At 41.2% G+C, this 17,783-nt stretch overlaps 1 protein-coding gene across 5 annotated transcripts in view; it reads left to right on the top strand.

Annotated features, from left to right (window-relative positions):
• Window positions 1-17,783, top strand: part of drp2 (dystrophin related protein 2) — a 200,856-nt gene that overhangs the window by 168,558 nt on the left and 14,515 nt on the right. For all 5 annotated transcript variants that reach the window (XM_053878675.1, XM_053878677.1, XM_053878672.1 and 2 more), the window contains 5 exons: window positions 3,959-4,116; window positions 6,371-6,537; window positions 7,846-7,957; window positions 9,419-9,555; window positions 10,939-11,004. In XM_053878675.1, coding sequence (XP_053734650.1) covers window positions 3,959-4,116; window positions 6,371-6,537; window positions 7,846-7,957; window positions 9,419-9,555; window positions 10,939-11,004 — 640 coding nt within the window. The remainder of the gene's footprint in view (window positions 1-3,958; window positions 4,117-6,370; window positions 6,538-7,845; window positions 7,958-9,418; window positions 9,556-10,938; window positions 11,005-17,783) is intronic.

Here is a 17,783-nt window from a genome sequence, read left to right as displayed (position 1 = left end):
GACTTTAAAAGCTCACACGGCTGTTAACATCTCACTCTGGAACAGAGAACAATTGCTCCATTGTTCACTTAGCGGCTGATGACTAAATAATTATGAGTGATCATGTGACAGATTAATGATCGCCGCTTGACATGTATGTGTGAATTGTTCCTGCTGCCTGGTGTTGCCTGAGAGATTGTGAAGCACCTTGGCTTGACGGCACATTTTTCCTCCGTGAGAAGGAGCCTCGGCGTGAGTGAAGTCTTCTTATAAGGCCTGTCACTCTTTCAAAAGAGGCGCTTTCATCTGTGAGGAGACCGGGCAGACGCACGCCTTGTCATTTCACTCACTTTTATTCCCGAAAACTAACATCGTGAAATCCGATGTTCCAATCTCCAAATAAAAACGCCACAGCTTTGTTGCTGCTGTAAAACCTGTTTCTGCTGAGACAAATAAAGAGAATCCTTGTTTTTTTTTCACCACTTCTGAACACCGATTATCAGCTTTTTTGTAAGACTAAATGTCAGGGGAAGTCAAACAATCATAAAATCCAGAGCAGTTTAGGTCAGAGGCAAAACAGATTAGCAAGTTATTATGAAATGGTCTAAAAGTAGCTAGAAACATGAACAGAAAATAACCTTAGTTTGTTAGGGAAATAGAGCTTGTTCATACGTAAGGCACAGCGGTCTATAAGCCGCGGGTGCAGTGGTGCTGTCTGAGCTGTAGGAAGGTCAGTGGTGCACCCGGCTTCAAAGGTTCACTTCTAAACTGGGGTTCAGCATGGAGACTGACTCATGAATGTTCTGAACTTGAATCATGACTTCCTCACATTTACATTAAAGCGCTCACAATGCACTGGTTTCGCCTGCCTGTCCAAAGTTCCGACACCACTGCCGGTCTCAGCTGCTGCTTCTCATCTCTGGTCGTTCACAAGATTGGCTGTGTTGGCGGCGCTGCGGACACACAGGCGCATTTTGAGCGCTTTGGTGTCAATGAAACGCCTGTGATTTCATGTGACAAGACTCAATATTTTGGCTGCATGATGCTCTGTAGCCTGCAAAAATCCATATATTAGCCGCACTGTTGTCTAACATGCAGGGTTCAGACAGCGGGAAAAGATTATCAGCGTATAGTCCCAAAATTTCTGCCGCATGCTTTCACCGTCTATTAAGTACCAGAGGACAGGGTCATTAATAATTCTAACTTGTTGTTCAATTCATCTTCATTCACGAGTCCCTATCCCAGCTACCTGCGACCTGAGGCACTCACCACTACGTAACCGCCCTGCCTTCTGATAAATACATCATTATTCATGCAACACAATTTTAAGAAAATGCTGAAGTGACACTTTTTTTAAGAAGAATGTCGTGGGAAGAACACCAAAAGCCTGCGTGCATCTCAGGGAAATTAATTAGCTCCTCCAGCATTATTATTTTCTGCAGTACAGCTTCCTGCATCTGTTTACTCAACGGCAGACAAACCTTGTATCCTGTTTGTGACAGTCAGGGGGCAATGAGAATACGCAGTGACAATGCTTTCCATTCAAGTCATTTATGTATGAGCAAAAGTTGTGTTGGTGGAATATGATGATGAAAATTTTAATGAATAACATGAGCAAAGGATAGAAAAAAATACATAGTTGAGGAGGAGAGACAGTTGGAAGAAGGATGTTGGTGATACAGTTACCAGATAGATGGATAGATAGATCAGTAACTGAACATGGTGAATTCCTTTTACTTCCATCCATCCATTCTCCATTTCCCTTGTGTATGTTGTTGGATTGCGGGATGGAAACCCACACAAACACACAAAAAAATGAAAGTCAAAGAGATGAGTGATGGGATTTTTTTTTTATTGAAGATTTTGAAACGGTGCAAACTGAAGCAGTGCATGCAGATGTGTTATAATATTTAGAGTGAAATCAAGTCTCGGTATGAGCCTGACAAGTGCTGCTAATGATGCTGAAAACCTGCTGTTTTACAGGCCTGTTTGGGTCAGTCTTCTCTGTTGTGGTAAACAAAAGTGCCCATGTGGCTTCATACTTATTTCTCTGCCTCCAAAATACATATATTTTGGAAGTTCCATCGATCAGTTTTAGTTTCTCTTAATCCATGCCCACACAGTTGGAGACCAAGACCAAACACCAATATATCAAGATTCAGGACTACACCTTTCAGAGTGATGGGGGGCATCCTGGGGCCCGGGGCATTTGGGGGTTTTAGTTCTTAGCTCAAGGGCACCTCTGTAATGCCCAGGAGGTGAAATGGCACCTCTTCAGCTGCCTGGAACTTATCAAAAATTAATAGCAGTCTCACACTGCACACCCAAATTACCCTTAAGTTTCACAGATTTCAGACCGATTTTTCACTCCCAAGAGGACCTTTTTTAGTTCTCAAGAAAAAAAAACTTTCTAGCTCTTGGACTCTGGTAGAATTAAACTATAGAAAATATTCCACTTCACTTCATCACGGATGAATTCGATATTACTTTTCGAGTAATGTTTTAAACTCTAGAGTCATTACAAAGTTTAACCTACCTAGTTTTGTCGAGTCAAGGCTGGATCATTCAGTCATCGTTGCTAGCGCATGTCGTTGACAATTTTGTATGTCACTCCGGTCACATCCTTGTTTTAAAGACGTCATTGGATGTCAAATGTCTCCAGTTGGAGCAACTGGTGAGGAGACGTAGAGTTGGAGAATCACCCTCCCTGGGCCACAACTTTCTGCTCTGTTCATGAAGACCTTTCTCTCACAGAGCAGAACGACCCCTCACTCGCTCATCGTCGCTGCCTGGTGGCCACATACTGCCCTCACGAACTCAGGAAATGTTGCCATTTCACTCCTCATGCTTTTCATTTGTTACATTTAATCTTCATTCATGGGTCTCTAAATGCATTTTTCTTTGGTATTTATTACACTTTAAAATTATTTCTTTTGTGAAACCTTTATTTCTCATGTTAATTATTTTCCCTTCTAATGATGACATGTTCTATTATTATTGTCGCCATTTTTGTCACCATTCTCATCCCAGGTGTCCAACAATTAATGCAATTTTCACAATTTTATTTGTATTATTATTGATCATTTTCACACATTTGTACTGAATTATATTGAGGGACTTTATACCTATATATTGATTAGTATCATGTAATGATATGTAATAACATACTAGTCAAACGTCTTATATATTTAAAAATTATTTATTAAAAATTATTATTAAATTATTATTATTAAAAAAACATTATTATTTCTCATCAGTATTTTTTCTGTATTATTTCTAATCAGTGTTTTCTACCCAGCTCAGTCCCAATAGTTACTTTTCTATTTTGTGTTTTTATTTAAAAATAAATAAATAAATAAATGCTCCTCATTATATTCTTGCTTCTCACTAATGTTTTTTGTTGTCTTTATTGAATACTATATAATATAGAGAAGTTAGTGGCGCCTTTTTTTCGGGGAGTTAATGGAGTGGTGCCCCACAATAGACTGAGGGAATATATTGCTTTTTAGGAGCTTCATTGAGTGTGCGCTGCACTCTTTCCTTTGGAGCCGCTCAGAAGGTGCTTCAGGGACACGTTATGCAACCCACCGCCCTGGTTTGTTGTCTTAAGAAGTACAGCAAAGGGAATGAGCGATTCTGCAAAGTCATCAGAAGTGGAGGCCATCAGTTCTTAGTCATGAAAAATATAGGTTTTCCAGTTTGTAGAAGGTCTGCGCGTGAGTGTAGCGTGGGTGACTGTCGACTGTTGAATTGGAGGTTGCAGTGGGCTGAGAGGACAGGATCCTTTTGCCCATCGACTTGAGAGAAGGCTGTAGGTTGTGGTTGTGTTGGCAGAATCAACAGAGACGGCTTTTGAGGTGAGATTCCAGAATCTCATGAAACACACAGCATCGCACCATGAACTAGCAGAAATCTTGTCGCTTTGAATGCAACAGTGTTAGTACGCACCAGTTTAACAAAGCCATTCATGCTGGTGCAGATTTGTTCCGACAAGCGTCTGGACCAGGAGGGTTGACGGACCAGCGGCACCTCAGCCTGTTGCTTCATGAAGCCATCCAAATCCCTCGACAGCTGGGCGAAGTGGCTGCCTTCGGTGGCAGCAACGTGGAGCCCAGCGTACGGAGCTGCTTCCGCATGGTGAGGAACCACATTAATATAGAACACCGCTTCTTTTCTGACATGGCTGGAGCTGCTCTCACTTCCGCAGCGCACTGTGGTGAATGTCGTGTCAGCCTCGGCTGATTAAAATCGACTCTCCATTTTCTCCATGTCAGGGCGTTCAGACTAAATATCCATGTAATTCACATTTGCCAGTGACCCATTTTCTGATTTGTCACTGAGCGTGGATTAGGAATTACAACCATCTGTGGAGGTGCAGATAATGTTTCCGAGCTCACTTGGTCAATTAAGGAGTGAGTTAGCATCACTTTGTTTCCACGTCAAGCTTCCAGAGTGCGAAAGGCCATTCATGTGTGTGTTATGCACTAAGCTTGAAAATGACATCACACATGCTAACAGCTGAAATGGATGCATTTTGATCATTTTGATCAGTAAACTTAGCTTCAAAATTGAAATAATTGAACAACTTCTCTAATCCAAGACATTTTCTGGGCACGGTGAACCAGTGAAGCAACCACTCTTTCAAGGCAAGCCAGTTGGACCAGAGTGTGGGGATGTGAACACTCTCTTCTCTTCTTCTTCTTCTTCTTCTTTTCGGCTTCTCCCTTCTGGGGTCATCACAGCGGATCATCTTTCTCCATCTGACCCTGTCCTCTGCTTCCTCTTCTCTCAAACCTACAAACCTCATGTCCTCCTTCACCACCTCCATCAATCTCCTCTTTGGTCTTTCTCTGGCAGTTCCAACCTCAACATCTTCCTACCAATGTACTGGCTCTCTCTCCTCTGTACATGTCCAAACCATCTCCATCTAGCCTCTCTGACTTGGTCTCCTAAACACCTGAGCACATGTGTTGTACCTCTGATCGACTGCTTCCTGATCCTATCCATCCTGCTCACTCCCAGAGAGAAGCTCAGCGTCTTCATCTCTGCTACCTCCAGCTCTGCCTCCTGTCTTTTCCTCAGTGCCACTGTTTCCAAACCATGCAACATTGCTGGCCTCACCACCCTTTTGGACACTTTCCCTTTCATCCTTGACGTGAACACTCTCTGAAGATGAGGACAAAAATGGAAAACAAAAACCAGCAAATGTCAATAAAGACCAAGTTTATTATTAGTATTTGTATTATTATTATAATGACTGAATAGTGACTGAATCATGTTGAATAGCCCAACAAAATCAGTAGTGAACAATACATATACTGCACACACACAGAAGAAACAAATGGTGATGCCTCCAGACACTTTAACATCACCCACCTGGTTCCAAATCATATTTTTGAGGTGAGTTAAACACAGCATGAAGATTTAAAAGAGTGTCCAAGTTGAAAGATCCTTTATGTATTGAATACCAACATTATAGTATTGCATTGTACTTGTAACATTGTCGATGTAATGAAATCCAACACAGTTAAATATGGTTGAACCTACTGTATATTTGAAGTCATCTGTTTTCCGATGTGATTCAGATGTGAACTCTCATGACAACCCACCTCCTCCCCAACTTCCCCTGAACAATCAGTTTGGTCGATCATCTTCAAGCCGATCTTGAACGCTTCATTAGAGCGGTGAATCTGGAGTGAATCTCTTCAGTCAGTGACTGTAAAACGATCAGCGTTGTCACGACATGAAGCCATTTCACCCCGTGCTCACGGTGCGTTCACAGTGGCTGCCCAGGTGTTTGGTATTCGAGGGACTGAGTTGACCCTGCACATGGTTAGAATCTTCTGCTCTATAAAAGAGAAGCGACGAGTTCCCGGGGGACTCCACACCTCCGCACGCCTCACAGTCAGTGTGATCATTGGGCACACACACACACATTTATGATGTGACTGTGCTTGAGTGCTGTAGAAGGCCCCGGGGAAATCAGCCTCTTAATACATCTGTGATGCAGACTTAATGAGAATTTAGCACATCACGGATTTCAGCGCTCGGCGAGTTGTTCTTTTATTAGGTTGACTTCCTTTTTACCCAGCTTTCTTGAATTCTGGAGGTGTCTCAGAGAGCGACGGGCGCGAGCTGCAGCACACACACTGGGTTTGTATCTTCCTCGGCTTAGATTTATATTAATATACATATTTGCTTTTGGGCATTGAAAACCGGACACTTCACTTCTCTTCCTCCATCTCCTGCTTTCTTTGGCTTATTCCCTTTGATTTGTTTTTTTATTTGCTCACAGCCGGCGCGGCCCAACAAAGGAAGCACCTTCTCCTCTCGTGATTGCACGGCCCAGCCGTCTCACTCTATATTTGTATACTGTCTCTTCTGCTCGCAGGCTCCGGGGAAACCTGCCATCGAGGTGTCCCACTTCCTGGAGTGGATGAGCTTGGAGCCGCAGTCCATGGTGTGGCTCCCAGTCCTCCACCGAGTCACCGCCGCCGAGTCCACCAAGCACCAGGCCAAGTGTTACATCTGTAAACAATTCCCCATCAAGGGATTTAGGTCGGTAATCCTGCGCTTTTCACCGGCATAATTAACATGAACATCTTTAATTACACGGCAGCTGTCAGTTTTCATTCTGGAATCCCATTTCCATCGGCGCCGCACCACCGTCTCCCTCAGTCTTTCGCAGTCAAAGGCCATTTGAAAATTGGCATCTCATATTCTTTCTGCTTTCTTCGGCATCCTGTGACTCATGATCCTCTCAAGGTTTTTGTTGCTCAAACACGCCACGAACGGAAGCGCTGAATCCAGTGCGGCATTTATTTAGTCACACAAAGAGGAACCTCAATTTCCCTCTTAGTAATTACAGCAGATGATATTTAAATATAGCACCACATAAGTCCCCAGCTTTATCACATGGCCTCATGCATTCATTCACATCTTTTGTCCTGTAAATTACCTCTTTTGTAAGCACATTACCAAGAGCAACAGCACATGAACTTCAACGTACTTAAATGAATTTGAATTGGAAATGCAAGTGATGTAAAAAGCATTGTTCGTATTTATCATTGTATCTGTCTCAACAGATTCATTTACAGTCATGAAAAACATCAACAAAACAACATGCATTTTGGCAACAAAGGTGACTCGTCTACATGCAAAGGTTCAGAAAACTGATATGAATAAATGTAATTTTTTTTAGGCAACAATTTTAAGCGACATATCTTGGGTTCATTGAATATGTTTTATTTTGACTATTAATGTAACTAACTACTAATGTTACGAGATACTGAGTGCACAACTATTTATATACAAAATTTTCTTTATGAATTTATGAATTGTTTTGCAGGCAGGGTGGTACAGGCAGGGATCATGGTCAGGTGTAATATGAGAAAGGGAAGCTTCATAGGACGGTGGTGAGGCCTGACATGATGCATGGTTTAGAGACGGTAGCTCAGAGACAAAGACAAGAAGCAGACTTAGAAGAGTCGGAGTTGAAGATGCACAGGTTTTTCATTGGGACTGATTTGGAAAAATGAGCTTCCAACAATGAGAGGAGACTCTGTTTAAGCAGTGCCAGCTATATACTGTCCAACTGATATATGTTTTGTCTGGCTCATGACTTGAACTGTGTAAAATTCGACTGCTTTCATGTTTGAATTTGACACTGTTGACTTTGCTATTTTGTTTATTACAGTAATTTCTAGTTGTAAATGTCACTGGCAGCATAAAAACCACATAAATACGTCATGTCTTCATGTGAGAATCCATCATATTAATGTCTTCAAGTCCTCACTGGCTCCTCACATTGAAACATCCACGTCTCTGATGCTGACCTCCAAGTCTGTGTTGCATCGATCTCGACAGGTATCGCAGTTTGAAGCAGTTCAACGTCGACATCTGCCAGACGTGTTTTTTAACCGGCCGCACCACCAAAGGGAAGAAGCTGCACTACCCCATAATGGAGTACTACACGCCGGTGAGAACAGCATTCTGTAATGTTTTCACTGAACGTGGCCCTCGGGGAAATATAAAACCCTGATGCACTCAAAGAAAATATCCAGCAGATACAGATTAGGACCTACTCGGCTGTGAGATCTCGTATCGTCGTATCTAAACGTATGCTTACACTCTTATCCGGATCACAAGTGCTCTGCCATTGAGCGTCACTCAGCAGAAATATGCTTATTGGCTCGCGCACATCAAGGGCTATTTAGAGGCAACATGGTGCTCCAAATCACAAAGTGTGAGTTAGTTGTTTAAGGAGACGTGGCTCAGTAGCCGAGTGTGACAAGCAAGTGAGAACGAAAAAATAGAACAACCGTTTTCAAATGTTCTTCACACGCTGTGAGTGTGAATCAGTCAAACCTCAGCTGGTGCCGGTGCTGTTATAACCACCGCCGAGGCGGAGGTTTTGTTTTCAGCAGCGTTGAAGGCGTCAGCCTGTTAGTTAGCAACATCACTCAAGAAAGCACGGACAGATTTTGACCACTTTCTAAGGTCTGAATTCGAGTTGAAATCATCCCCTCCTCACTCCCTTACCATCCCACCTCTTCTTTAACTTATGTTGGAGATATATTGTGGCAATATTTAAGATCAAAAACATCTGCACATCAGTCAACGCAGCACGGCAACACACGGGGCCGGATAACTCCACACACAAACACACTCTGTTGAATACACACTCCATACAACTGGGATCACAACTATATAACACAGAAAATCAAAGTTTGGCGGAGAAAGCTCTGTCAACATTTCCCCTGCCGTGATGAGCTCTTTCTGAACCAGGCTGCCACAATAACTTTTGCAGGAATGATTTCATTACAACATCCTTTGGAAACTTGCTGAGAGGTGAAACTGAGAACGAAAACCCCAAAATAAAATAAACTCAGCTTGATTTGAGAGGACTCACAAGTCTTATTTACAGTGTTTTGTTTTGTCAAGATTTACACACCTGTTGCCCTTTTCTTAATGCTGGAAATCAAATATTTGCTTAACTGACCTTTTTAATGGTAAAATAGGTTTTTTTAAATATAGCTCTTTAAAATAGATTTTTGAAAAACTAGAAAATGACAAAAGTAGAAGAATTTATCGTGTCACAATTAGAGAAATGAAAAACTAGTAAGACGTAGAAACCTAAACTTTGATACTAAATGTCCCATTGAACATGTCGATTTAAGATCAACAGAATTATTGAAATGTGAATCAACAATTGCAAAAACTACCAACTACAAAAATGAAGTGCAAATGATTTACATCAGTAGGACAGTTCAAGTGGATGTTTCACATACGTTCTTCTTCTCTCCGCTCAAACAAATGACCCGGAGACGACTTTTCGTTCAGTGTTTCTTCATCATCCACTCCTGTCTTGTTCTTCGTCTCTCCCTCCTGTAAAATGGTGGTTCCTCTCTGCTGCCCTTCAATCTCTGATTCCCACCAGACGACCTCCGGAGAGAAGATGAGAGACTTTGCCAAGACTCTGAAGAACAAGTTCCGGTCAAAACAGTACTTCACCAAGCACCCTCAGAGAGGATACCTGCCGGTGCAATCTGTGCTGGAGGCGGAGAGCGCCGAGACGTGAGTCCCACACTTCATCAACACTCACAAATTCTCTGACCGCTCACAGTCAGACTCGTCCCCCTGCTCTCAAGATCTTCGGGTGGCAGTTGTGTGCCTCCATCTCTCTAAATACTCAGCTCATGTTTGGGGGTGGGCGATCGGAAGCAATGGGACTAAAAGCCATGAGCTTTAGGCAACAGCAGATATTCAGATGTTTTGGCCAGGCTTCCCTTGTTATAGTGCTATAAAGAGGTTCATGTTTAAGAGACCTTGTTTGAACCTTTGATCCGAATAGCTAACTCTCCCTTGTGGTTCTCTGTGCCTGATGAGTGCTAAACTGTCTGCTGGACCTGACACAAGAGTTCTACGTACCAGTGACTACTCCGGGAGCATGGTTAGCACAGCAGCCTCGCAGCGTGGAGGTCGCACATTTGAATCCAGCCTGAGGGAACTCTGGGTTTTATGCTCATTCAGTTGACTTCCTCCTACAGTCAACAACATGCAGAGGTCAAATCATTCTAAAAAACAATTTCAATTATAAATTCTAATGATGTTACTTTGATCTGCTCTCTGATTTCTTGTTGGGTGTCTTGTTTGTGAGGGTTTTAAATTGCTGTCTCTCACTGAAGACTGGTGGGGCCAACGTATGAAATTACTAAAATAAACCTCAGAATGGACCAAGGCATCGCAATAGGACGTCGAGGGTTGATTGTATCTGTTCTAACTAAGAAAATTCTCGTTTGGATTTTAAAGCTTTGTAAATATTACACCAATTCTTTCCAATGAGGCACATTCAGTCATGTGACCACCGCCGTTTAAATAAGACAGAATCTGGATGGTTTGCAAACATCTGGTGTCCGACTGAGCTCCATGCACTTGTTATGAATGTTGTGAACGTAGATAAAATCTGGCTAGGGCAATAATATTGGAGTACAAACATCGGAAAGTGGATGGATATGTGCTGTCCCAGTGCCTTTATAGTGTAAGTCTCCCAAAAAAACATTCAAAATGTTGTGTACTTAGGTGTGGTTCTATTTTTTTTGTGTTGCTTTTAATAAAAAAATGTAAGGAAAATCTGTCTGTGTTGTTTAAAATATTTAAGGTTGTGACATAAAAATTGTATAATAATAATAATACATTGTATTGGTAAGTGAATTTGTGCTTATATTTATGTATTTATTTTATATATCCAGATGGATAAATGCCCACCCCATGACACTACTGGTAGTGTGGGCTCCTTGGAAAACACGCAATAACCAAACTTAAATATCCCAAAATGGCTAACACTGATAAAAACATTAAAAAAAAATCTTGCATGAAACGAAAAAACAAAATGTGATGTACAGTGTCAGGCCATGATGGAGATGAAAGCGTCTAAACACTTGTTCCTGTGCCCCTCAGACCGTGCTCCTCGCCCAGGCTGCCGCACGCAGACACACACAGCAGGATCGAACACTACGCCAGCAGGTATGTGATCCCACTAGCTTCACTTTACATGCGTCGCCTGCTTTCATGCGCCAAAATCAACCCTGAAGTGCTGAAATTGAGTCTTACGCTTTTCACCCTCTCACCTCCTCTGACTGAGCCGCACGCTGATTGAAGTATTGATTCGATTGAAGACGCAGCCAGGATTGAGAAGCTGCTGCTTCTTCCGCCCGCAACAGTAGCTGGAAAACATCGGTTTGTAGTGTGTGTGTGTGTGTGTGTGTGCATGGGCCCGCTGAGCGTAACACTTTGGCACTCGCGCTAGTGTTGAGCCTATTGGTCACCTGGGAGCTGTCACCGTGGATTAGTGTCTGTCTGACGGCTTACAAACAGGGTAGAGTTCTGGGCACCCACTGCTGGCAGCTCTGCCCCGCAGTGTGTGTGTGTGTGTGTGTGTGTGTGTGTGTGTGTGTGTAGTGTTGAGGCCAACTCCCCTGAGGAGCTTGAGCAGAACTGCTCTCCAGCCTGCCAAAGCAGAGGAGAGACACACAATTGTTTACTCTCCTCCCCTTTTATCTCTCCCTTTATCTCTTCTCTCCACGTCTAACTATTGTTACTCATGTATTCCCTTTTTGCTAAACTTTCTGGCCCTGCGCACAGTCTCGGAAGAATTGAGCCACTCCAAAGCTGAGCTCTATTATTCATTGAAAAGTGTGAAATGTATTGCACATTAGCAGCATGTCATGTTGGAACGTAGTTTTGTAATTTGAAAGATGTCATGAATAATGCCTAAGTTATGAGCTCAGACTTGTTCGCTCGACAAAAAAACTTTTCAGAACTGCAGGACCACTTTTCCTCCGCACATATATACATATATATATATATATATATATATATATATATATATATATATATATATATATATATATATATATATAAAGATTAATTTACGGCAGATACAAATGTGGGATTCATTTGCATGAATGGCGAGTTAACTCAGCTTTAGTGCGATTAATTGAGATTAAAATGTTTTATCTGCCCTAAAGCATTTATATGTACTCAACAAAAAGATGGACGATTAAGTCTTAAGGTGATGCTATCATTGTTCACGTCAAACACTAAAGAGATATGGAGCTTAAAGATTAGGTTCCTTGTCATTTTAGTCCCCAAAATACTTTGGTTAGTTCAAGTTTTGATCTTCCTCCACTTTTGATTTTCATCACTTCAACCGATATAAACACGTACTCTGCTGACGTGTTTTCAGATTATGAATCTGCACCTCTGAGGTTGCAGATTTTTTTGCAACTGATCAAGACTATATAGGTGGCATCATTTGGAACACTAGTATTTCAAGCGTATCAGGTGTCTTAGCTTCAGGAAGTAGCAAACTCAGTTTTGAAAATTATTTCATTTGAAATATTTCCTCATTTATGTTCTCATTTCTGTGTGTATTTATGTCCTCATAGGCTAATAGATGAGTATATTTATGTCAAATTTGGCATTACGTTTCCACTTTCCAAAAATCTTTGGCATGATCCCGAATCTCCAACATAAATGGATCACAAACAAATGAAGTGACTCGGTACATCTCCTTGTTTCATTGCATGAGCGTGACTGGAGCACGGGTTGGCACGTGACAAACCACTTTCATTTCCACGAATGAAAACACCGCAGCAGCATGTTGTTTACCCAGGACTGAGATCTGAGCAACAATCCCCACTGGAACACATTTTGTTCGGAGCAACAGAAACTATTTCATCAGTGCTCCGACTCTGAGGTTTGAAGTGCATCCCACCTTAAAGTTCATATAACATGACAAAACATATTTAACAACAATAGTCTCGTGTTTGTTTTCTTCCTCACTTTGTGGAGGAGTCACATGAGTTTGCTTCAAACAAGATAGAACTCGAATGCAGATTGCAATGACAGACTTCCTTTTTGATTCATGGTGCTTATTTTGACTAAAACATTCTGTTGTCAACCAGCGACTCGCATGACACAAGAGAGGGTCTGGTTCTCTCCTTGACAACAGGTTTTTCATCATTCACTGGATGCCATTCCATGGAAGTCATGATGCATTTTCTCCTCTCACTTTGACATTTTATAAATGAAAGGACATTCTGTCTCTCAGTAAAAGAAACATACCTTTTCAATATGCCTGTTTGAACCATTTATTCACTACAAGAAGATCTCATATGCTCTGCCTTCTCTTGCCGTTTCCTTAAGCTACATCAAAGGACCAGAGATACGCTCTTTGCTTTCATTGTGTCAGTGTGCATTGTTGTTCGTCCACTGCCCATTGTGTTAGATTGTTTTGCTATAATTGAGGGAGGTAAGGTAAAAATAAAATTTTTCGTCCCGAGAAAAACAACCGTGTTGTGTTCAAGTGCAACTTACAGGTAGGATCACAAATAAGTTGTGTTCCCACGGCTTCATTTACATGTCAAAAATGAGACACATTTTTATTTGAAAATGTTGAGGGCAAACATTCCAACTGTCACCATTTTTAGCTTGCTGTGCTAAACCTAGTGCAATGTTTTCTTCTGTTCTGAATTGCGCTACTTCTTCCTCCAAACCTGACACGTCCCCTGCCATAGTGTATATTGTAAACCAGGACGTTTTGAAAGAACTGTCTTCCTATTGAGGGTGGTGATGGGGCTGTTTCTCAGATATGGGAGGATGGGCCACAGTGTTCAGGCCTTTCAACATCAGACAGCAAAGGTGGCCTGCCACAGGGAGATCCAACCTCAGCTTGGGTCCCATGTACAGGACTCTGCAAGGCAGGGTTGTCCTCCTCCCTGCTAAGCCCATACCTTTTTCCACCTTGGTACCTTGGTTCCATCAAAGGTCCTGCTTCTTTTGATCGTTTCAGAGACTGCTCTGGCTGTTACATCTTAGGTTGTAAGGGTGTGTTTTTCCATCACCCTCTTTAATTTCCTCCTTCATTCTAGATTTGTTTTGAAATGTCTCCAGGTTTGTGCTACTTGGATCCTTTCATCCAGTTCTATTTCTGAACTCTGTTATTACATAGGCAAAACATGTGTTCTCAGAGCAACCCACACAAAACAAATTCCTCCCACCCTCCAAGATTTTCCTTCCTCATCTCACCGCAGAGACGGAGTCAAGCATCTCTCAGATGAACGCTGTCCCAGAGAGAATTACTGAGGTTCCCAGACAAGGTCCACCGCAAAAGCCGGGCACAAATGGATTCTACATTTATCAGTGTTAAGGTCCCATTGGAGTTGGGGAAAGAAATAGGATGCAGTGAAGGGGTCTGTGACAGGCCCTACATCACGCTCCCCTCCTCCAGTCGTCTTTCACTCTGGCAGGCGATGACAGTCGCCGAAAGATGATGCAGCACAGAGGATGTGCGTCTGAGCTGCCATGTAGATTTAAGATGCCTTTCATATGCGAAATGAATGTGTATGCATTTATGTGCGTCCCGGCCCGCCGTGAGTCCGTATTTACATTAGAGGGGCGCTTCAGCGTTTAAACATGAAGGAGGACGCTCAGCCAACGTAACTGACCTCCCACACTGGAGAATTAGAAACACACTTTCCTTCACAGTCGCCTTTATTTTTCCTGGTGACTCTTCTGATTGGAATTTTTTACACGGAACAAAATGAAAAAGCTCTCGATGAGACCACCGTGGAGGAAACGTGCTAGGAATGATTATTTTAATTATGCTGAGCTGCGATCATAATGAATATAATCGCACACTAATTCTGGTCTTAAGTGCAGTTTCCAGCACAGATATTGAGTTAATTGCATGAAAAATGACCTCATTTTAGCCTCTGTCGCCAAGAATATGAATATCGGACGTACAGCTCTACAATTATTTTGCAGGACATATTTTTGCATTTTCAGTCAGACTCTGTTCAGATTTGACTCAACAAAATGCTGACAGAATACAGTGAAGGAAGGAGGGTTTACGTATGTTTAAACACGATATAGAGCAGGGGTTCGTGACCTTTTTGATCTCTCACAATACAAATGGGACCGTTCAATAGAAGTGATTCATTACTCATGATTTTATTTCTGATCAACAACCAGATTTAATCTGCTTACTCGCAACCAAAACCTTGTGGAAAGACATGAAACCATCTGATCATCACGAGGATATTTATTTGTCCAACCAGCAGCAGAACCACGTGGAAGTCATTTTTATCATCATCATTTTTCATCAAGAAAAAAAAAAGAACAAAACTGAATAAGATTCTGAATAAAATAAATATAACAAAACCATATGTCATAAAATAAATATTATATATTTTATTTAAGATCCAAAGAAGATATAAATAAAGTGTAAATAAAGTGTTCTAATGAATCTTCAAAACTGCTTCAACAGGTGCCTGTCTTCACTGTTGAGGGGGAGCAGCATCGCTTTCTTTATCCTTTTTTTCTGTTCAAAAACTTCTCCATAGTTAAGTCAATTCAGTGACACACTACCGCCACCATATCGCTCCACCCTTCCTGCACTCTCCCCTTCTCTTCTCTTAATTTCTGACCATTACCATGGTTTGCTCTCCCTCTACTCCCTGCGCCTTTTTGATTTCCTGTTCTGTATTGTTTACAGTTACGTTTGTAAAATCAATGAAATTCTGTTTCGAACCTGCTCTTTGTAGTTCGCTTTTCAATTCAAATGTCGTGTCCAGATAGGAGGTTCTCAGGTTTGCAGGTGACCCCTTGAGTAAAGGTTGGAGAAATGGAGAGGAATAACGTGAACTTGAGAACCTAAATATGAAAACAAACAAACCGTGTACTGTAGATAAAACAAGAGACGGCTGTTTTTTTCTGGACAGGTCATGGTCCGAAGATATCCAAAACAACCTAGCGAAAGTGAACAGAAAGAAACAGACAGAAGGAAAAATATGACCAAAAAATAAACAACAGATAAATACTGAAAATAAAGGCAAATGATACATAATAATAATAATGGATAAATAAAGGATTTGGGGATCCTAAAAAAAGGAATGTTCCAGAAAAAAAGTCCACAGAGTTATCAACACATTGAAGTCACATTTTTCAGTTCATTGTTCAGTCACTACCCACCGAAACGCTGACTGAGAGGGAGACTAAACCTTGACCATTGTTTCAACTCCATCTTCTGAGCTGTAGCTCCAGCTTGAGCTTCCAGTCCTTGCTCTAGTTTCTCCTGGTTTGTATTTGTATAGAGCCACTCTAACCCACCAGACCACTGTAAGATGCTATTTATGCGTGCGGCTCTTCCCGCCGCTTGACCTCATCACTCATTCCCTGTTCATTTTCACTCAGTGTGTGATCCTCCTTAGTGATGCCACCTTCAGCGGACGTTCTGATTTATTTTAGCTTGTGTGTATGTCCTACTGTCCCGGAGGGATAGTCATGCACGCAAATGAGGACAAGCTCAGGACCTCATTTCTTCCCTGTGTAATGTATTCTACTGGTCTGGTTTCCTCTTTCATCGTCGCGGCTGCTCGACACTTCAGTTTAGACGTCATGGCCGCGGTGTTTGAATGAGTTGCTCTTCACTGGGCTCCCGCTCATCCACCCCCGTGTGTGTTGCTGAGTGTCTCTTTCTCCTTTTATGTTTTTCACTTGTTTTGAAACACATTTTAAATATAATATTTAGTATAATATAATATTAATGTAATATTATCTGAACAGGAAGATACAAAACTGTGCTTCTGTGGGCCAAGTAACCTGATGTGGTGGGCTGGATTCTGCCCCGGGGCTTTTAGTTTGGCCCAACTTCCTGGTCTTTATAGAAGTGAAGTAGCAAGTGGACATCACAGTGAGAATTTGTTTCAAGGTCACAATTTTTCGGCATGTTATGTTGACGATGGTTTGCCGTAGTGCAGTCAGTATAACAATGACAGAGATAAAGCAGAAGTTGACTGACAGGAAAACGTTTAACATTGTGACATAGATACTTTTATATGAAAAGTAAGAATACAATGTGATAACATAAAAATAAATACATATTTATTGTATTGCATTTTATATAAAAACATATATTTTAATATTAAAAATATAATAATAATAATAATAATAATAATAATAATAATAATAATAATAATAATAATAATAATAATAATAATAATAATAATAATAATAAAGGTATGTGGCCTGTCTAAATATTAAAATAAATTCTACAGAATGATTCAGGATTTTTTTATTTTATTTATCATAATTCTTTTTCCACTAAAAAATCTGCACTGACATTAACACCACAATAAAGTGCCCATGGCTAAGATTAAAGATAACCCTTTTTTAAACATTACTATTAAGGTCACAATAAAATCCACATTAAAAACATGTAAAAAAAAAAAAAAAAAAAAGTAAAAAATCTGAGTACTATCAAGAATATATGTAGCTCTCCTACAACATCCTCAAATCTTGACAATAAATAAGATAAATAAGTTAGTGCCACCCACAGGAATTAAAAACACTGAACCTGGGGCACCATCAAGACGTCTAAGTGAACAAGAAACCAGTGAAGAAAAGATGAAGAGATAAAAGAGAAGGTAAATAGAATTATAATGACAAAATAATCAACCCCAAAAACATGAGCTTGATTTTCTAACCACAGTGGTTGATGTTAAGGACAGAAAGAAAAGCTGAGTCGTCATAAAAATAACACTTAATACTGCGGCCGCGTTGACAGTTGCTCATTAACATGCTGCAGTCATCTCATCTTTTGCTTGAGCAGTCACTTCGCTTCCGTGTGACTCTGTTCTCGTACTTCTCATCCTCACCAGTCTGTCTCAAGTTTCCGCCAGCAGCGGCTGACTCGGGTCACCATGGTGCTCTTGTTTTTCCCAGCCCAGCAGTTTTTGAAA

This window comes from Synchiropus splendidus, chromosome 11 (genome assembly GCF_027744825.2).
Source record: "Synchiropus splendidus isolate RoL2022-P1 chromosome 11, RoL_Sspl_1.0, whole genome shotgun sequence".
In the NCBI taxonomy this organism is placed as follows: Eukaryota; Metazoa; Chordata; class Actinopteri; order Syngnathiformes; family Callionymidae; genus Synchiropus; species Synchiropus splendidus.
This window is presented reverse-complemented; position numbering and strand designations above follow the sequence as displayed.